We start from the raw sequence: 22,917 nt of genomic DNA, 5'->3' as shown, positions 1-22,917 counted from the left end.
AATGGTTTTCACCAACTGCCGAATTTTGCTTTTTTTTTTTCCCAACATGACACTAGCTTGAATGCAGCTGGCTAAACTGATGCATTTTCAACTCATCCCTGTGATCTGATACCTTTTTCCTGCTTTGAACACGTTTCTTAGAATTGTTTTGGAAAGGTTTTGGATATGCAGAACTCATTGGCTGGATTAGTGATAAACCCTCCCAATGTGTCAAACCTTTAGAAACTGATACCTGGGAATAACATTCATATATTATTAAATACATCCCAAGGCGATCCTATTTATGGTATTGCCTAAAAAAAAAAAAAAACAGCTTGCTTCTATTTTGTTTGTGTAAAAGTGGGAATGTGCGAAGTATTTTGAGTTCTGACACTGAGGTTGGCAAAGTCTATGCCTCATTAAACTTTGACATGATTTATCTTTAACAAAGAGTCATATTCAAAGCATTCAGGTCAGACGAACTGTGCTAATTTATGTTATTTCCATTAGTGACTTGATAAAAGGCTAAATTGTACTTGTCCGTTGTCAGTTTTGTATTCTCTCTGACAGCCAGTTTCTGTCCTTGGCCGAGGATAATTTGTTATGGCAGAAACTCCTCCACCACTGTTCACTCTTAAGTGGACTGAATGTTTCTGTAGTTCCAACATATCCAACAGAGTGAGGCGTATTCTTTCCAGCTTTTCACGTCACGTCAGTTTTTAGGAGTTTCCTTCAAATTCATAATGCAGTTCTCCCAGTTCATTCATTATTTAGGGATATTTTAACTACATGTTTCTGAACAATGACTGGTAAAAATAATTTCAGTGTGTCTGATACATATTTAATCAACATCCACGTAAATATATATATATCAGATATAATATTAAGAGACATGAGTTAGTATGTTAGTTAGACAGGGGCCAATAAAAAGAAGAAGAAAAAACACGAGTTGTCATTTGTGCAAAACAAATCATTTTCTTGCCCACTTTATTTTCTTCATTCTTGTTCTGCACAGAAGGCGTGATGGGGTGGATGGTGGGTGGACAGACATCCTGAACACTAGTGTTCAAATCCTGAGTCTCACTCAAACAGCACACTGCTTACAGGAGATGTGTTAATATTCATATTAAAGTCTGTAGTTAGTAACATTTTACCTAACTCACATAGATTTCTAATTAATCTATCTTACTATCCTACTTCTGTGTATTCAATCTATACTTAGAGAGTGTGTGCAGCTATGTTTCATAATTGTTGATGACAAAGGCAAGTCAAATACTGTCTGCTTTTTTTCACAGCAGACATTATGACATGTCATAGCAGAAAAGGCACAGGTTTAATTATCATAATTATAATAACAATAGCTTAGTTCTATTCAAGTGTCAAAGACACGAGTGACAGTGAGCCTGTATAATACCAGGAGACCGAAAGAAGAGTTTCTAAATGGCCTGTACTTTAGAGGAGTTGCTCCAGGTGACCTTTTTTAGCCAGCTTTGATTGACTGAAAAATCCAAACTTGTCAAATCCTTGACAGCCGAGTGAAGCTTACTCACTTATCAACGAACAAAGAAGAAGACAAAGTGCTTTTCCACGCCAGAGGTTTGCCATGTTAGAGCAGGTAAAAAGCAGGCTATTTTTATAATAGTTATTTATGAGTATTAAGTATTTTGGATGCTGACTCACTGTAAGATCCAAATGTAATGGACTGTAATGGAGGTCTGCTGAGGAATAAACGTACAAGTAAGTAAAAAGTACACCATCTATAGACCACACATAAAAATGTATTTTATTTAGTGTATTAACAAATTGTATTATACATTTTATAGACAGTGTTTTTTTGTAACTTTTGTTTCACAAACAACAGCATTATAAAAATAAAAGCACATGTAACATATATCGTGATCGTGGTGTCATGTTTTCTCGGCAAATCTGAAGTCATACAGCATCTATTTATTCACTGTTTCTTTAGCTTTTGTCTTTTTCTTACAAAAATGTGTAGTAGAGTTTAAAAACAGGGATGAGTTTACTGTATGGAAAGCTAAAAACAATGACGGGCCCATTATGTATGTCCCAGGTTAAAAGGGGAGGAGTAGATGATACACATGATAGTAAAGAATGCCTCTATGTTCATTTTTGCACCCACAACAAAAAAAAAAAAAAAAAAAAAATGTGATGCAAAAAGTACAAACAAAACCACATGCTGGTGTTGAAATGTTTATATTTGTGAGATGACTACATTGCTTGGGTAATACTTCATCAGCAAAAGCTTTTGTGTATGTATGTGAGTGACTTTGATTTGTGCAACCTACAAACGTCAGCACGTTGGCAACATGTCGGTGGTGGGATTTCTAAATTGATATTATTAACTGTCAAAGTCATTATTGTCATCAGGAGAGGAAACAAAGCTATGAGGCAAGTTTGGTGAAATCCTCCTTAATTCTACAATGTTGTACAAATTTATACGAAAAGCTGACATGAGAATCCCAAATGCACTCTTGAGATCCATGACGGCAATGAAAATGTCCCCCAAATGTCCCTTGCACGGCTCCAGAATTGCTCTTAACCATCATCAGGCCTGTGTGATAACTGCTCCGCCATCTGTGCACCTGGCCGCCTGCCCACTTATTAGCTACATAATTTGGTTGTTTCGTATTCCATCGAGTTGGGCTGCTTGGCACTGAAAATCTGCAGCGCTGCCTGGATCCTGGCAACGTCTGTGGTGGACAGTTTGAGCCGGTGCCGCAGCAGACAGGAGAAGAGGTCCAGAGGCTGCGCTCCGGGCGGGGAAAGCCTGTTGACCCGATCTCGGATCTCCAGCAGCTGCAGCAGGGCCGAGTCCTGCGATCCCTGAGTATATGGGTAGTCTAGCTGTAAAATCAGGTCCTGGATCGCTTCCGGGTCAAAGTGCATACTATAGCCGTATACCTGGATGCTGTTGATCTTCATGTAGCCTAGATTTCGTCCTGGTTCCAGGTACTCCATGGGTTCATAATATACAGTTCCATTTCCATTACTTGAGGGCCCTCTGATGCGGCTCCGTAGGTAAAAGTGGACTGTCTCAAAAAACGTTTTCCACTTGTTTCCCAAAGTCAAAGTCCAGTTATAACAGTCATAGGGAAGGTCTAATTTAGTCCTCTCCCAGTCTGGGTAAATGTTCTGGTCAATGGGCATGATCCAACTCTCCGAGTGGCTCCCCCCAAACGGATTGATATAGACAGACAGCATGGGGTCCAGAGTGCTGTTCTTGGTAAGGCAAATCTGTAGAGACATCCCCAGGAGCATGTGGACATGGTTTGACTTGTATTTATTACTCTTCAGCGTCAGCAGCATCCTCTTCCTCCATGACGGGTCGAACCAGTTATTCAGCCTGACATCGTTGCTGACAAAGATCCCGTGGATGCTGATGCGGTTGTCACGTTTCTGTAGAAGGTAGCGCAACTCCATGTCCTGCAGGTCCGTCTCGAAGCCGATGTAGTGGTCAGTGGAGTCGGGCACTTCGTTGCGACACAAGCCCTGACTCAGCATGTAACCCTGGTTGCAGGTGGCGCACCGCGAGCGGTTCTCGTAGGAGCAGGAGGCGCAGGAGGTGCCCTCGCCCACCGTGCAGGGGATCACACCCTGGCAGGGTGGGTGCTCGTAGGGGCATGAGCAGCTCCTGGTCTCTTCTAGGTAGGAGCCGATGTGGTTGTTCTCACTGCAGTACATGATGGAGAGGATGTAGTTGAGCCAGTAGCTGAAAGGCCTGCAACAGAGACAGAACAGTATGTATTTACTGTAGGTATAAATACATCCCATTAATATTATTAGAAATGTTTTCTAAGAATTACAATTTTGCTCAGAAACACATACATTTAAGAATGACCACACAGAAGCTACTTTGAGTTATGTGATAAAAAGACTCTGAAAATTAAGAGATACAATCTAATAGATAAAATGCATGGGACTAAATATTACAATAATAAGTTAAAGACCCAATAAAATAGAAAATATGCATATTTTCCAAGTTGTTACCTTGTGTCCTCTGTGTTAATTGCTCAGCTATCTCTATTTGTCAAGTAGGAATATAATAATATACAAAATTTGTCCCAATCTTTTCTAAGAACATATTTGTGATGACACATCCTGCACTCAAATATACCAAATGTGATTCAGGATGACCAAATAAATCCTGTGATGTGTGTTTCAATGTCAGTGGCAAAAAGGAAAAAAAAGAAAAAGAAAAACATGGCCGAGCTCTAATATCTCCCTCATCTGCTTCGTGATCGAACAATGGGGAGCGAGGGCGGCACGGCTAAAGGTCAGCCCTTCTCCGTGGCTCTGCATCGCTTCACATTCTCCAGAGAGTCACACCTGCCAAGCGAGGCCCACATTGGAGCGCTCCATTCAAATCCCTGAACATTTTGATCAACTCCTTCTAGGAATTATACCCAGTCCACATTTTTAGTTTCACAAATGTTTTTGCTCTAAAAAAAGTTACCTTGACGAGCTAAAATTGTGAAGTCAGTACATTTAAGGAGTTTTCTCTCTAAGTTTAAACACTAAAAAGCGAGCTAATCTGCTTCATCAGGTGATTGACAACGGTACAATAAGCTAACAGCAAACAACTTAAATCAGATTCTGATAATGTTTTTCCAACACAGTCTCATCCAGTTTAAACCAGTGAGAGACATTTCTCATGTTTGATAACCATTCAGCTCCAACTTTGGTAAAATATAGTGTTTCATGTAAAACCCCTCCTGGTAAAGAAAATCTGTCATCTGGGCCTTTAAGAAACAGTATTTAACATCATAAATGTCACAGCAGGATATTTCATTTAAAAAGGGCATTTTCATGCATGATTTAGTCCCGTGTAGAGAAATGATTTAGAGTCAGTGACTATGACTATATAAATAACAATTACTGGATGTTTTATTTATTCTAAGACAAAAGCTCTAATGGTAAATCAAAATTCCTGAGATATTTTGTGAAAGAGAAACAGATGGACCGCATGACAAGAATATAATGTCATAAATCAGTCTTTGACTTTCTTTGTTTCACATCTGTCACACTTCTGAATCCACTTTTGTTTTCGAGCAGAGTTTGCAGTTGTGTTATTGTGCTTGTGTGCAGCTGCTAAATTAATTTAGGGGAAACAATGGTGCATGTATAAGTAATTTACATTCAAAGCATATTTTTTTGAGGGAAAGAACAACATTTGTCCAAACAGTTGTTCGGCTAAATAATAGCTGGGCTGCACAGTGTGTGCGGCACTGGGAATTTTAACTTCATGATGAATATTAGATCAAAGCTATTAAAAGTCTGCCAGGTTTCTTTCCATAACTTCACGAACCAGGTTTGGAGCAAATATATGAGGCATATTTCAGCATTTCAAAACAAGTGTCTGCCTCAGTACATTATCTGGAGGACCATTTCCCATTTCTACACAGGGATAAATTCTAAGGCAGTGTTTTTCGCTGACTTTCGCTTACCGAATGTTTGATGAGACACATTGATAAATGTTGAATGCATGTGATTGTGCACAGCACCGTCGCCAAAGGAGAGCAGATGAAAGTAATTTGTAATAAATCTAACTGAACTGGAGAAACTGAAACTTTAACTGAAGAGGACTGACTATGCATTTGAAACGCTCTGATTTGAAAACTGCTACATATTCAGCGCAGGAGAGGTTCTGAATTTTTGAGAACGTAATCTGATGGAACCATGTTAATCTTTGTTTGATCTATTACAATGTATTCAAAAAGCAAATTGGTTTGATTATGAATTGAAAAGAGACATATTTTTAGACTGTAATCGGGCCACTTGGAAATCATCATTACAGGAATGGCACAGAGAGGGCAAAGTTAGTGTGATATTATCACACTGTGTTATGTGATGGTAATGTTAAAACTGCAGATGCACTGGTCACTTTTTCAAGGCAGGTGCTCATTGTATGGGGGAGATATTACAAGTGAATAGGGTGAAAAAATAACAACAACTATTACCACTCCATAAATAAAAAAAAAAACAGTTAACATTGATTAAAAACATCAATTTTTGTCATGTTTTTAGAAATAAAATTGTATGTTAATCACTCTGTGAATGATTTATATGAACAGGATCAAGTGTGGATTGTAATTGCTGTTTGGTAATGTATGTTTTTTTTTTCCTATGTACCATCCGTCTGATGTGTAAGGTGCTGTGCAAAGGAATTTCTCCTTGGGAAGTCTGAGTCTAAAGAAAGAATATTAACACACTCTCCTTTAAAAACCCTCAGAATATAGATCGGAATAAAACTGTACAGTTTAGTCAGTGCAAGTGCTACTGAAATGAAAATTTCTGGCTGAGATTCCAAAAAATAAATGGAGAAATGACCTTTTAGAAGATATGAATTGCAAGATTTAATGCATTTTCAGACACAAATGGTGATGAGGGTAAAACTTTCGACTAGATTTCACCATGAAACCTCCCCAGTTGATTACTTACATTAAAGCAACAGAATGTAACTTTTTTTTTACCTTAAACTAACAGCTTAAAAATCATTTTGATGGTACAGTGTCTTGTAATAGAGTGAATGGTGTCTCTGTCTCAGCCACTCCGCCCTCATATTAATGTCCAGAGCAGAAATATGAACTAAAACGATCTCCTGGACATTTTCTTTGCACAGAAGACAAAATACACCAAAATCCCAGAAACCACCAGTGCATGAAATACATGTGTTTTAAATCACTTTGTGCTGCCTTTGTTAAGCAGTGGAAGTAGAAATACAGTTCACACCGCCATGATGAGGTAAAAAAGTATATAAAAGATGCACAAGGCGAAGTACACTCTCTAAATGGGAAGAAAAATAGAGTCTAGTACTTTGACAGATTGTTTTGTTTTGTGATGAGCGTTCCGTATTAAGCATGAAAACGGTAAAAATTGTTTTCATGTGCAGCTGAAGGCTACAGGAAATGTCCGCTGCAGTGTTTGTCCACAGTTGAAAGATGAGAGCTTGGAAACAGGAAGCCACTCTAATACAATATTCCAACATTACAGTGTACAATAGTTGAGCAAAAGACATTTTCTAGCATCATTAAAGTTGAAATCTGGTCGCAGTTTGTCAAAACACAGTTGATGTAACGTGTTAACGGTTTTATCAGTACAGAGCTCCTCCGAATCTCATCAGAGTCACTTGTGCATATCTCACCTCCAGAGTGGAGGCTGTGCACAGCAAGACAGAGGAAGCTGTCCCGCCTTCACAAAGCGCATTGTATCAGCAGGACATGTAAACTGTCATGGAGACGCAGTGTGCAGCACGGGCCGAAGAGAAGCTGGGTGTTCACTCTGCAATCTGTTCATTGTCTGTCAGCTCATTTCACACACATCAGTGCCACACACAAACTTTCTCCTTCTGCTGCAGATTCAATTTTCACTAGTGAGCTTGCCTTTTCACTCCACTGAAGACACAGCACATTTTTTCCATTAAAAACGATATATATTTACTTTGGCGAACCACAAAAAAACATCAGTTGTGTTGCGCGTCCATCACTGCTACTCTGACACCTTGTATTTTCAGACGGTGCAGCTCAAAACCGCGAAAACATACTGTCCTCATCTTCAAAGGCTGTACTAGAAAGTTACAATAGAAACTGCAAAATGGATTTGCAACGTTAAGTCACAAAGCATATTTTTTCTGTTTGTGTTTTCTTTAACTGACAAAGACCATGATCAAAGACCATCAGTACGTGAATAATGGCTGCAAACTTAAATGCATATTTCTTTCACAGAGAAGGCAAAAGTTCTCCATGAACTAGGTCGCTACACACAATGAAATATGGAAATACACTCTTGAATACAGGAAATCATTGTATTTCTTTTGTGTGTAAAACAAGAAAAAACACCATTGCAGCTGGTTAAAGTCAGCCAAATATGTATGTTGTGGCAGATTTTTAGAAATAGTATACATGATATCCCGCAGTTAAATGACTTTGATATACAGTCATATGCAACATTTCAATCGAGGCAGGGAAGGCGTCTCTTATTCTAAGTGCTTTGCTTTCAACCATGTTAATATAAAGTGACAGACTCTCCTTTGAGAGCACCAGGTTTATATCACAGCAGGATCCAAATGATCCAGTTTAAGTATTTACTTTCATCAGTCCCACTATATCTCATTAATGCATTTACTGCTCTCCCTGAATTTGCTTCACATACTGAAGCATTGAAAAACATTGAATATTAAATTTGGTGCATATGCAGACGTGACTTGTTTTCAATTCATCTCCACATATCTGACAAGTCACTTTATATTTCATCGTCTGTTTTTTCTTTCGCGTTTTGCTGTTGTACTTTGTGAGCTCTTAGAAACAAAGGGGGATGTTGACTGAGCCTGTTGCAAATTGCTGTCAGGGCTGCAAATGTTGCGTCACTGCAGTTTCTTTATTTAGCTTGGTTTTAACAAAGACGACGGATGTAAATGCGGCCAGCTGCAGTTCACCTGCTTGCATAAATTGCTGCTAAGTAGCATCTGAGGCTGGACTATTGTGTAAGAAAAGACTGTGTGTAATCTTTCTTCAAAAGGTAGGATATAATGGGACAATAATGACACACGCTTGAGAAAAATAAACTAGATGAAAACCAACTGATAATTTGAGTATCTGGACCATACAATATGTGAGGAAATGGTAGTTAAATAGCCTGATGTCAGCCCGACAAAGAGATCAGTTATTGAGTTATGAATAGTCAATGTGGGTAGGTGGTAAAACTGCTAAAAGTCCTTTGACTAGATCCTGGGTCTATAGTGGGTCTGTGACTGTCTTGCCTAGTCTACCCATGATTCCTTGTGCAATCATTTGAGCAAGTTAACCTAACCGTACACTAAATCAGTGTGTGTCACCAATTCATAACTGCGACCCATTCGGCTAACTACGTATTATTGAAACACATTGGCCAGCTATCTGCAATATTATTCCATGTGTGCAGTAATTATTGTGAGCCACAGTGGATCGTTTAGTGACTTATCAAGGCAAGAGACTCTGACATACCCTCCACCTCAGAAACCACCAGAGAATTTTCAGGATGGTGAAGCCAACATGTCTAACATGAGCCACGGCTTGTTTATAAACGGCACCTACGTGCATGTTATTGCAGGCCCGGTTTATGTGTAGTATGGTGCCCCTTCTCCATCTTTATATCAGTTAATGGGTCCTTGGCCTGGAAAAATGTTGAAGACCCCTGGACTAGATAACATCTGTAAACAGATAATATCACAGCCTACTTAATGAGTATTTCTGGCTCTTTCAATCATATTGCACCAGACTGGAGCTGCAGTGAGCCATTAGGACTCAGGAAGAGGCAGGGGGACGTGCAGGAAAAACAAAAAGGTAAAGTTGTGTGACAGGTAACAGGGTGTTATATTACTGATTTTAGTCTTGAGTCTTAGCAAACACCATTCCTCTCTCTCTCAGGATGTAGACTCTCACTCCGTGCGCGTGTCCGATAAAACATTGCAGCAGATTTTTCCTCCTGCTTTTTCCTCGATGTTAAATTTCAGATGCAGTTTCCTCTACGGCGGTGGTCAGCCTACGGTGATAAATCTAGTGTAACGGCTATTTGTATTACCATTCCCTCCTCCTATATTTCGCGCCTCTAAACAAGAAAAGCCTTTAAATACATATTGCATGAGACCAAAGTCACATTTTTCATCAGTGCCGCTTTTCTTCCATTTCACTGGCGGATAAAATCTCAGTGTAGTCTATTAGTGAATAAGGAGAATTCTAATTTGGCATTTTAGCACCTTAAGAAGGCTGTAAATCCTTGAATATCCCATCAAAGTGTGGACCAGCTCTGTAGCCACTGTGCTGTATGCTGAAACTTTAGCATCTGCTATGTTGAACAGGCAGAAAAGACATCTTTCTTTAATGGTTCTGGAGTTAACAATACAGATCATGCATGTATGTATGGGGTGACGTATTTTTTGTGTGACTGGTAAAATTCCAGTATAAAGAATAATGTGCTGTTTGAATGAACAGGGATTATGTTCCCTTATTTAACAGGAAGGGAAGGTGGGCGAGCGGAGACTGTAGCTGCAGCAACAAAAAAAAAGAAATCACATTGGAGAAGATGAATATTTGGTTTCTCACCTGAAATAGCTCCTAAAATAAACCTGGCTGCGTCAGCTGTACTGAACTTAATCACATTTCTTTTTCATAAGCTCAGAGTTTGCACACTATATGACTGATTTTTTTTTAGAAAAACACAAAAATAGATAATGATGATGATCTACTGAGGAGGCGAGGAAAACTTTTTCTTGTCTATGATTTCATCACAGGCTAATTTACCAACAGGAGAATCTCACAAACTTAGTGTATTCTTTAAAAACACTGCAAAGTTTAATTTCACAGGAGGATAGCTTTGATTCCCTGGATGTAAGAAGACCTCGGCTGGGAGTGCAGCCAAGTCATCAGGTGTGACACTATAGCTCACTTCAGAAGGACCTCGGTTGAATATCAAAGCACTAATATATTGCGTGCATTATTAGCATAATGCCTAGTTGGGGGGATAACAAAGCGCTGCGCACAGAGTGGGCTGAAGAAAATAAATGAGCGCTGCCGTTCACGGCTTGCTTGAAAGGACTTGTGATGTGGCTGCAGGCTTTGGAATTTTTGTTCATTTTCACACATACAGACACACACACACTCTTCCACACCCGTAGCAACAGAAAGGTCAGCAAGAATACTTATCAGCCTCTCACCTCTCCCTCAGCATAATAATTTTGGGCTGAGTTCGACACCTCTTGCTGAGGGTGAAGAGCTTGTTGACGATGCGTCGCGCCTTGCTCAGGAGCTGCTGGGTGCTGAGCTCCAGCTGTTTGTAGCGCTGGTGAATGGTCGGCTCCATCTTCCAGAAGTACTGAATGGCAGACGTGTTCAGGGCGTAGAACGTGGGAAGCCTTCGGACGAAGTTCTGAAACTCATCTGGAAGTCAGAGAGAGATGCAATATGAACGATGAGACCCTTTTTTTCCTCCAACACAGGCCAAACTTACTCTCAATTTAGTCAGGCCAAATGAGAGAATCACTTTGCTGGGGCCACATGGGCTCAGGAGCCGCAGGGCAAACTGGAAGTGATATTGTCTGACACATATGCTAATGCAGAAGGGCAGAGCAAAATATGAGTATTGGGAGTTTTTTTCCCCCATTAATGAACAGCCGACAGATTTTCCAGGGCTAATACTCGGGGTCTGTCTGTAAGGAAATAGTGTGGACAGTGAGCACAGAGGATAATATCCTCAGAGCTGCTGTCTGTCTGCGGCACACACAATGTACAGCAAACAGATGCAATTTACAAAGCATTCAATAACAATACCACCAGCATTGTTATCATGATTGGCTGTATGGAAAATCGATGCAAGTGCAACACTGATGATAAAATGTCGGCACTGTTTGTAATAAGTTAGCATTTTCTTGATAATACAGCATCTGATTAGAAAACCAATTGTGTCAATGGCTTCCCTGGTGATTATGCAAGGTGTATTACACGTTCCTGCAAAAATTAATGCGTTGATTAAACAGCTTGTAATAAAATATATTAAAAGGGGTATTTGGGATAGCTTTCCCTGGCCTACATTTTTAAATTAGAGACATTCTCCTGAGGAGAGAGGCTACATGCTGCAGCTTCTATCAGTCAAGATATTGCATTTTTACATATTCATTCGTCTAATATTTTAAAGGGAGTTTCAAGAATAACTCTTTTGTTAGTATATATTTGCCTGATACACAAATTCCTATAAATGAAAAGACCAAAACCAATTTTGCGTCTCTGCTGTACCCTGCCTGTGTCAATCATTTTTTTAAAGACAGGCTCATTAATGGGACTGTTGCCAAGGGGGCGGCACTGAGGCTGCTTTTTTAATTTTAATTTTTTTTTTTGTCCTGTTACACTGCATGTCTCCCAGTCCCTGTCTAATATAACTATCCTTACCTTATCCTAATGCAACCTGGGATATTAATAGAGATAATGATCCAATCTCAATACACCCCCTGCCCTTACCGCTTAGCCCTAACCCTCTGCTTGCGTGCTCATGCCAAGGGGACGGAGTCTCCCGATACCTGTTGACATAGAGGGGTAGGGCAAAGGGTTGGGGCTGCATGGCCTTCCAAACGGAGGTTCTTCAGAGGCACACTTCAAACCAAGGGTTATGAGGACTCTGTTGCTCCTGTGGTACTACTTTTCTTCAAAACAAGCATAAAACAATCGCTACTAGTTTGATGTCTCAGTAGCTATCTAGCTTGTTATTGCTGGTTTGTGCATGACCGTCCCGAATTTTGACGTATTTTGACTTAATGAAGCAGTTTTCCTTTATATTTGATTAGAATCCATTATTTTCCATCTGCATCAGATAAGTGGTAAATGGCACTGTTTCTGTAACAGTATTACAACAGTAACGCAAGAGAAATCATCACAGCTGAAGGCGGCATAGTAGAAATGTCTGGTCACATCTCTTTACATAAACACCATCAACGACAACTGATGACCTTTGACTGTCTTGAAGGGTTGCCCCATTTCATAGGAGGAGATTTCAGCAACTATCCCTTAGAACTGTTCTAATGGGCAAGGGGGTGCTCGAGAACAATGGGCATTTTCTTTACTTGTTTGCACATTTGAAACATCAACTCCGGAAACAAAAATTAAAACAAAATGTGAAAAACAAACTTTGGCTGTTAGGTAACATGTCTTAAAGTGTTTTTTAAAAGTGCCTCATCAGGATGGTAACTAATGAAAATAGACAGGGCTGCGATTTCCCCTAAGCTTTGTTTAATGTAAAACATGTCATTATAGTAAACTGACTGTGTATTTCCATGTTAGGAGGAGATATTATTATAACAGTAACTAAACATGTTCATAGTGGGGAGTATCCTGTGGAAAATGGGAACTGAAAGTTGCTGCTGAACACCGCTATTATTTTATCACCAACACAACGATACCTCATCCCTGGAAACCAACTCTCTACCCACCATTATTATCTTGTCATCCGCTGAACCCAGGAGGGTAACAGCGCTTCAGAAATAGCAGACACTGTCAGATTTGGAGTAGCACCAGTAAAGACACTTTCTGGGCATGAAAATAACATTTTTAGGGGGCGAGATGATGCGTGTCAAGAGGCTTCATTGGGAGATTTTTTTTACTTGCTATATTATAATGTTACAATTAATACATTATGTGTCTTGTTAGTTGGGTTAATTTTGAGCAGGGGGTATTTTCTTATACGGAAAATGCAAAATATTGAAATACATTCTGACCACATCCCCACATTGTACCCTCTCGTCAAGGGGTTTCAATGTACTAATATGTCCGTCACTTTATTATTTGTCTCACTGAAAACTTAATCAGGCCACAGCATTAAGCAGTAAAGAAACTTAATATATCCAGCAACAGAATGTAAGGTTTCCTAATTAAAGTATTTCACACTCGGTGGAAGGTCAATGCAAGTCATGTCGGCCATCAGCTGACTCATTTAACACTCAGTCATGATTATTAATCCCTCTCCTCTGCTGCTGATATTAGTTGTTCTCTATTAGATCAAAAATACAAGTGGATGCCCAGGGGTTTCAAGGGAACTGTATTTTTCTTTATTTAATGCAGCACTGCAACTGTGGTTCCCAGGGCACCTTGCTGCTTAAGTTATTGCCAGCTGAGTGCTAATCAAGTTGCCCTTAGTGCAGAAGCATGTAGCCAGTAATAACACCAGCAAGGTGCAAAAGGAACAGCTTAAGGCAAGGGTTTGAAATGACTGAAACTCACAGTTTCAGTAACGATGGGGACACAGAAAAGGAGCTACGTTGGAACATTCAGTGGAAAACATGATACACTTAGAGCGCAGCATTTGAGATAAATGTCAAAGTGGTCACTAGACAGTGTTCCATCAATAAGATCACCTTGCAAAAAGCTTGTTTGAAAGCACGTGCGATCGATTTTTGGTTAAAATAGGAAAGAAGCAAGGTATTAAATCACAGGTTACATCACAGGCTGGTAACAGGTCACAGTAACTGTGGTTTGAGTCTGGGAGTGACAGTTCCTCTTACGATACTGAAAAACATTCATTCGACTGAATCACTGCTGACCCATTCACATTACCGTAAATGCTGCCCTTTCATTTCCTGGGCTGTGAGATTTGCAAAGTGCAATTTCTGTATACAGACAGGCTCAACAAAAGGTAGTTTGAATGCTAAAGAAAAGGTTTAGACGTTCTGACAACGCACACTGTGAGATGACAAATCTGTCAGCCAGTACAGATTTTTCAGTGCCGTTTCTGCTGAGCAATGCCTTTAATATCTTTTGCTGTATTAGTCCGCTGTGGAACATGTTACCGATCAATAGACAGGCCTGCTTTATGGCAGTATTGGATTTACTGGATTTTTTTCATCAATGTGATGAACCCTTATGTGTCAAACATTTAATTTAGCAGAAAGAAATCTGAAGAATACCACAATATCTAATGATATTGTAAAATGAAAATAGCATTAGTTTATCCACATGGTACACCGTTTCTTTGGTGATATGTGTCATTGCATCAGCTGCAACATAGTCATGTCCATCAATTATTTTGTGATGCAGTTTAGACCAAAACCTCTCAAAGCTCAGAGCTAGTAAAGGTGTAATTTGTAATATTTATTACGAATATTTATCAAATAGCTTCAGTTAGCCTTAGAGCTAAGTGGCCCTATTCGCTGACTGGAGTCTGCCTGGACACCGACCTTTAATAATAGGGGAAGTCACTGCTGGCAACAGGGCTGAGCAGCCTCCCAGTTAACATGCCTGGATACCGGACTGCGACTGAACACAGCCTCCAAGACCTAAGGATGCCATTTAAAGACGGCATAAACTATGGAGGCAGATAACTGCGGCTCTGACCAAGACTATAGCTGTGTCTCAATTCAGGGGCTGCATCCTTCGAAGGACCCAGCTATTGCGGCCTTCGAAGGCGAGTCCTTTGGATGCGACCTTCGGAGCATTTCCTGGTTGCGTCACCAGATGTTCCTGCCCCTTACTCTTCCGTCACGATTTCTGCCACCCAGGCCGGTGAAAGTGACGATTTACACCATTTGATGTCGCCATTTTCTTTCTTTCTTTCTTTCTTTCTTTCTTTTTTTTCCGGCTGCGCAAAGGATCTTGGGATATGGGAGGCAGGGAGGAGATAGTAGCAGCGCGTCCTCCAAAAAGAGGGAAAAGAAGGCTGCATTTGTGGGGTGCATTTGGAGGAGCCTTCAAATAGGGACAGCCTTCGCACGGCATTGTTACATAGCCTTCAAATGCATCCTTCGAAGGATGCAGCCCCTGAATTGGGACACAGCCTGTGACTCCTGGAACAAGAAGGCTCATCAGCTGGGGACAGGACACCCCTAGTTGTATTTTAAGACAAGAGAGGCTAGCTGTTTAGCATGCTAACATCAGATATTTCTGCAAAACAGTACTTATATGTCTTTGACATAACATCAACGCTGTTGTTTCTTCACATAACGTCAATAACGTTAGATTATTTTTTGAAGGCTTTAAAATAAAAGTTTTGCACATTGCCCGTTTTGTCGTCAACATTTTTCTTTACAAATTTATAGGCTATGACTGCACCTAATCCATCACATCTATGTCATCTCAGTTAACAGGCATGCAATGATCCTCTCTGTTGTCCTGCAAGATGCTGCTTTAAAAATTGCTCCTCTGATTCCTCTCATTACATGAATTGGATGCAATTGTCCCTAGTTTTCTGTGCCCATGGGCTCCTCAAGCAATAGGGTCTAATTGGCTGTTGGTGGGGGGGGAAAAAAAGACAACACTGACCTGACTCCTCAAAGTCTTGGTTGGCCATCTTCCAGGAATCTCGGCTTTTCAGCAAACTGGCTTCCATAGCCCTCAGATCCACCTCGGGGCAATTACACTGGGGGTAGTCCACGGCGCATTGGCACCAGCAGTCATTGTCCCTGCACACAAACTGGCCCTCCTCATTACAGCCGATGTAGCTGAGAGCTGCCTGCACAAACCTGGCCCTCAGGTACTCTGGCAGTATGGCCTGAAGACCTACAGCGAGGACAAAAACAAAACAAAAACATAAGAATGTCACATGGATGAATGAAGAGGGAGCTGTAAGTACTTTAGTTATTGCAGAAAATGTGTTTATGGCAGTTGTTTGTTAGATCTGTAAATCACTGAAAGGCAGAACTCATTTCCTCTGTTTGTTTGCTTTTGCCACAGTGACATATGCTTGGCGTCACATGCAATATGCTAAGATTCACTTAAAGTTTTATTTTTACTGCACAGTTCTGCTACTTTTGTTCTGAATCATTACTGTCTGGGATTCACTTCAGAACTCTGCAAGCATGCACAGCAAAAAAAAAAAGAAAAAAAGAAGAGTGATTGAAGCTAAATTCGTTCTGACACTCTCGTGCTGCAGTTATAAGCTTGCCAGAGAACAGACACTGTGACAATTCCATCAGAAATTGGGGGAGTTCAATTATGGATGGCCAACCTTGCAAATGAATCTTGTTTTCGGGGCTCTGAACCAAAACGGAGCTGACAGAATCGAGGTTGTCATAGTTACTGCATCCGAGAGGGCCCGTCCTTGTTTCGGTCACCTAAAGGGAGAAAAAGAGGCACATTACAATAATCCATACTGCGAAAGAAACCCACTAATGGCATTAAATATACACAAAGAGAGAGAAAGATAAAGGGAGAAGAACGAAAGAGGCGAACAGTCATTCTGCATGACTAAATGTCATGCAGAATAAGATTAAAAACACCTTTTCCCTTTGCTACCTGCTCTTCTGAGAAACACAAAATACGTTAGGCATTATTTAGGCCACTCCATTGTGCAGATCAGGACAGGAGAATGGCTTTGTGAGCTATGGGCTGGAAATTGAGTTGTGATAAGGTCCCCTGGAATAAAGCATATTAAGTAAGTTCTAATGTCATCTGTCAAATGTATCTCTACATTGCGTTTACCCATTACAGTGCCCACTGACACCCATAACATGCTAAAATCCATTGTGATGCTAGTGTAAGCACATCCTATTCAATTATACGCACACCTGAGGATTCATGTAATTGCTTGGTGCAAAGGTTTACATGAAGTATGTAATATTGTTACAGGGCTGCACAGGCTCAAATGTGACGAGAGGCTTGGCAACAAAATAATGGCTGTCAAGTGTGGGCTCATTCTTAAAATTGGGGCTTAAAGGGCTCAGATTCAGCACTGCACTCCTATGACTTGTCGAACTCACAAGGGACTGTATTAAAATGAACAAAGCAGAACTACATTTATTGTTTTTTTAAAATGTATTCCAGCATATATTTTAAACTAGTGAACTCATTCAGTCCAATGAGAATTGTTCACCTGGTGCACACACCAAAACGTTTTATAGCTTCTGGGTTCACTTCTTTTTACATTGTGGTGACATCAAAGGTTTTTAAAACGCTTTACTCAGTTTTACAAATATAAAACCTCCATGGATCAAAATAATAGGAAGGGTAAGCTCAAAGTGTCCTGTCAACAGTTTTACAGACATCTCTTTTACACTGGTGCTTTATAGGGAACACTGTGAGTGGCCACTGGGCAAAATTGGAGCGGCGCCCTAGTATCAAGATCTACAATATATTCATAATTCCAAACTTTCTTTTTCCTTATCAAATGTTGGTGCCTACAGTATGTTACCCACAATGCAACTCTAACTGCTGAGAATTTTGGGTGTATAATACAACTTTTGTCATGGCCAAATTATGTAATGATGTCATATGCTGCACTAGGGCCAAAAATACTTTTTCCCATAAGCTTACATTGTGAAAGAAGCAGCTGTAAAACAGTGGATACATGTCACACATGTTTTTGAGTGTCGCACGCCCGTGAAATGACTCGTTTCACTGTCACAATTTGAGCCATTTGGTCTCATAAATCGTGGAAAGTCTAGAAGGCCGCAAGATTAATTTCACACTAGATATTTGGTAATTGTGTTGCACCTGTGGCACAGCTGTAGCAGAAATACAAACAACATCGGATTCATAATGTCAGTAGGTGTGATTACTTCAACTATGATTGTTTCATGTTTTTTACGTGCAGTTCACACAAGCAATGTGACAATCTTCCCAGAGGAAACTATGTTTCTGCTTGGGAGCTGTAAAGTCTCCATGAGAGAACTGAAGGCTGGAGGATATGAAATCACTGCAGCCTGAGGAGCGTAAACACATTTGGTTAGCATGAGTTTGTCTTGTCCCAGGAGAACTCTTCTACAATCTAGGAAACGGTTCAGTGACATGAAATGAGGCGCCAAACAAGTTGGCAGAAATTGTTGGTTCGGCGCTGAGAGGGGGTCATCTACCAGGCAGTCTATAGAGGATATGACCGTCTTATTTATTCACATGCCATGCGTCAACATGGCATTTTTGAATATCTGACAATCTGTCACACAAAAGCTATGCCTACATAATTAGCAATGAAAACATTCCCCTGTTTAAAGATTTATCTCCAAGTCACGTCAGACAGCTTAAATTGACAAAAAGTACTGGGAGGAAAATCTGCATATGAGTGGTCTGTGATGAGTGGGCGTGTTGGAAGCAGCAGCTGGAGGCAGAGAGGGCGCATGGTTACACACCTATTCTGAGTCAGGTTAATTGACTCAGAACAGGTTAAAGTGTGTAGGAGTAGGAGAAGAAGAAAATCACATCGATTTACGCACATACTGGGAACTCTGTTCAGCCTCTTCCCTGCTCATATTTGAGAAGTGAGAGTTTATTTGATGAAAAATGTGTACATGCAGAGGCCTGTGGACTGTTACGCAGCGGCTTGTGTTTGCAAGGATTGTCAAAAAGCCGTTCTGTGCCTGAATAAACAGTCGGTGCGGTAAACATCCCCGTGTCCTGGTATCTCTGCTGGAGAGCCATGTGAAAATAACTTTGGAATACGCTTAACAAATTCATGAAAACAGCTTCTGTTATTTGTACTCTGAGCTTTCACCTGGTCTGTGACAGAAGTCCAAATTGCCATAGCAATAGTGAAAGCTGTTTTTTTGGAGGTGAAGTGGAATTTAAGCACCCAGTCTCCGATGCTCATGTAACATTTTGGTAAGCAAGAACGAAATGACAGCAAACCTAACAGAGTGTGGACAACTAGATAATGTTCCTTTTATTGCTTGCTTGTATTTACTTATGAACAAGTAGAATGATCCTGTCTTCTTAATAAAAGGAGTGATTATCTGGGACAAATGAAGCTTTTTGTAGCGGTTCAGACAGATCACTGATCCACAGCTCCACTCAGGCTGTTTATTTCTATTACCAGTTGGGCAATCTATTAAAACTCACTGCTAATTCTCCGCTGGCTTAACTCCGACAAATATTCCATATTTATATTAATTCTAAATTTAAATGATGTAATACCATGTAGGTTGACTGAATAGAAAACACAGAGACAGCAGCTATTTCTATAGAGACTGCTTCAGTTTTCGGAAACTATTACTCCGTACTCTGCTGACTACATTAATCAGACTGATGTAGAACTGTAGACAACTGTTTTTAACAGACATAACTGTGTGCAAGCACATGCAGCAGGCAAGATCATACTCTTCATACTCTCAACGAACGAAAGTTTCCCATCATGCTCATTTGGAGGACCTTGCCGTTTTAAATCATGGACTAGTGGTCTGGGTCCGTGCATGGGCTCCCTGTCGTGCCAAATCCTGTGATTGCTCTCAGAGCACCATTTCACTCCATAGTTGGAGAGTAAAACATTTCAAGGGCTTGTTTCTCACTGTGCTGTGTTCAGTACTTGTGTGTGCAGTGGTTTTCATGCAGGCTTGCCCACTCACAATAGAGACTGAGTGCATCTAATATCATACGAGTTCATGTAATGACATGAAAACATTTGGAGAAGAGACTCTCTTGAAGAAAAACTTTTTTGCTGCAGCAAATATCGGCTAACATCCATGGCAAGAGTGCAAAAAGTAACCCTGATGGCTGCTTGAATTGCTGGGTGGTAAACATGCAACAAAGAAAAGTAAACTCACTGAGTAAAACGTGGTAATAAAGTTCCTAATAAATGCCTCAAGTATGGAGATTCCAGCCTGTCCAGCAATGCATCAATTACAGCTGCCTGGTCTGTGGCTCTACCATTCTAAGTTTGATGCTATAGGTAGGCTTTGTGAAGTACAGTAGTATAAGAGTGAGGAAAAATCAGAATTGAGGGTGGTTGGGTGGTAGGGCGTGACCAATAGTCAGATTGATTTGTTTTGTAGTCATTTTAAATAAGTAAGATGACATACAGAAATGCAATACATGCTGTACCTCATGGTACTTAGGTAACGTTCGTTACAGTACTGAATGTGGGTAGTCAAATCTGATCTTTTCCTACACTTAACCTCATAGTTCTTGTGTGTGACATTTTCACAATGTTATTAGTCCTAAAGTCATAATATGTCATGATCTGTGAGCTGTTTGTAAGCAACATTTATTTTGGAAGTCTAGCTGGTTATTGTCACACTGGAGTAGAGAAGGTGGAACCGACAGCAGGAGACAACAGGCAGGAAGTACAACGGAAGAGGTTTTATTCAGAATCACGGCAACGGCAGGAACAGGCAGACGCAACGGAACATCAGGATCAGGGACACACAACAGATGACTCGACAAAGAATGAACTAAACACTGGACTTAAATACAAACTAAACTAGCAAGGGGGTGAGCTGCAGGTGGACAGAGGCAGAGAAACACAGGTGAGGGTAATGAGTGGAAAAACACTAGGAACAGGGCTGGGCTAATGATGGAGATGCATTGCAGGTGTGGAGGGAAAGCAGACTGGGGAGGAGCACAAGAACACAGGAGGGAAACAGAGCAAAAGCCACCACAAAAACCCAGATAACACATACAACATAAATAAAATTAAACTGAAATGACAGGACCATGACGGATGTTGCAAGTAGAAAATAGACTACCTCAACATAAAAATCGTTTTCACTTTTACAGATTGCACGATGTCAAAGACAAACTGCATGAAGAGAATGAAAAGAAACTCTTTGTGTTCGTATAAACTTGGAAGCGAGAAACAAGAGTTACAACAAAACAGAATACCGTCTGTGATAGGCATAAAAAAAAAATCTGAAAGATGCTACTTTATCCGAGGCTCAAAGACATAACACCAGATATGCGCCGATGATACACAGACACACAATACAACTCCTCTCCTTTGAACTCATGGTTAGATTGTTCACAATCTCAGCTCAATCATCCTTGACAAAAGCCTGATTTAGAGCATGCGTATATCCAGACTCCACGGGCAGCAAAGATAAACTGCCAACCTGAAGGGAAATCCATCTCCTTGCTGTCACTCGCGAATTATTGCCAAACACCATGACGGTGTCTTCTTTTAATATTTTCCCAAAGGTCCAATAAAAGTAACAACGTTTCCTTGCCAGATTAATGACAGCAACTCCAGCCAGGAGGTAAACTGAGACTTTTGCCGCTGTGGGCAGAAAAGTTGTTTTTCTTTTGACATCTACTTTTGACAACTACAAGGTCAATAAGGAAACTAAATAGGGAGTGACATGAGGATGAAAAGAAGCTGGGAGCTCTTTACACCCAGCATCTCTTTCAGTCTCTCCCTAATTAATAATTATCTGAGCTACTGTTTTCCAATTTACATTGACTCAAATAAAGTCCTTTGAATGAGATATCATCATATTAGACAGGACAGTCAGAAGGTACAGAGAGTGTGGGAGAGAGTAACTGACTTCCATTCTTCTTTTTTATTATTGATGCGTTAACACAATTAATTAAAATCCGAACAGGCTCCGTAGGGACTCGCAGATTAATTTCCAACACAGACAGATGTCCAACTTAAAGGGGAAAATTGACCAAATGCAAATCTAAAGATGGCTTTTCTATGCATAGCAATGAGACCATCTGCAAAAAGAACCCAGTGGAGCAGAGCTTGTGTGCACTGTCAGCCTTCTCTATTAGAAATCGACCGCAAAAAGAAAAAAAATCCTTTTTGTATATTTCACTACTTCCGAGACCTCATGGGGCAATGTTTGCTAAAAGCAAGAAAATACTAGTGATTCCAAAAATGTGATATGTAAATGACATGGATCGGTTGGAGGGGGAATTATTAATGTGCCATAATTGAGTACAAGATAATTTGCGCTGACTGTGTTGGAATAACGAACAGCTGCATTTAATGGAACATTTAATTGCACTTAAAGGCTTTCCTAGAATAAGCAGTTTGTGATACTTACACATGCTGTGGACGTGACTTGTTTATCTTATCAGCATGAATTTCAGTTTGCCCTACAGGCCTGCCTTTTTTGATGTCTTTCTTGCCATCTAAATGCTCCCTTAGAATTTATTAATCCTCCATCTTCCTCGCGTAGAGCCGTAAAAATGTTTGCCTTTTTAACATATCTTCAGGCCTGACTGATCTGTTTAAAATTAATATCCCTATAGCAACAAGAATACATTTCTTATTGCAATATGACAAATCCCAATCATAGAGGATCGATATTGATGTTTAGTGAAATGTACTGTATCAAAATGTTATACATTACACTGGACAAACAACAATGTCGTGAGCTATATTGCAAGAATTCTGGAGCAGAATTCTGATCATACAAAAGCTAATGCATGGTTCAGTTTCCTTTTCATTTTCTTGCTTTCTTTCCTTTTTCCAAGTCATTTTCTCCGGTGCTGTATCTGTCCGTCTTCTGCCACTCACTTGCACAGAATTCTTGAACCAGCAAGCCTGTAAGCTGGCAGGTAATAAAAGGCTCAGTCACAGTGAGAATCTTCCTATACAGCCGTATTTGCATGGGACTAATGTTACCTGAGGACTTCTCTGTTGTATTACAACCCTGATTGTAAAAGAGTTGAGATGCTGTAGTTTTTCTCACTTAATTCTCACATTACAGGCATCAAATTCATATTGAGTATTTACAAAAGGAATTAAGTTTATCAGTTA

At 40.2% G+C, this 22,917-nt stretch overlaps 1 protein-coding gene across 2 annotated transcripts in view; it reads right to left on the bottom strand.

The window, feature by feature from the left end:
• Positions 1–1,737: 1,737 nt before the first annotated feature.
• Positions 1,738–22,917, bottom strand: part of LOC311258640 (BMP/retinoic acid-inducible neural-specific protein 3-like) — a 56,872-nt gene continuing 35,692 nt past the window's right edge. For both annotated transcript variants that reach the window (XM_084355111.1, XM_084355112.1), the window contains exons 5-8: positions 16,456–16,561; positions 15,771–16,007; positions 10,688–10,910; positions 1,738–3,718 (exon numbers count right to left, since the gene is read on the bottom strand). In XM_084355111.1, the coding sequence (XP_084211237.1) occupies positions 2,602–3,718; positions 10,688–10,910; positions 15,771–16,007; positions 16,456–16,561 (1,683 nt within the window). In that variant the 3' untranslated portion in view covers positions 1,738–2,601. The remainder of the gene's footprint in view (positions 3,719–10,687; positions 10,911–15,770; positions 16,008–16,455; positions 16,562–22,917) is intronic.

Source organism: Pagrus pagrus (assembly GCF_965226575.1).
Source record: "Pagrus pagrus genome assembly, chromosome: 6".
NCBI classification, from domain to species: Eukaryota; Metazoa; Chordata; class Actinopteri; order Spariformes; family Sparidae; genus Pagrus; species Pagrus pagrus.
This window is presented reverse-complemented; position numbering and strand designations above follow the sequence as displayed.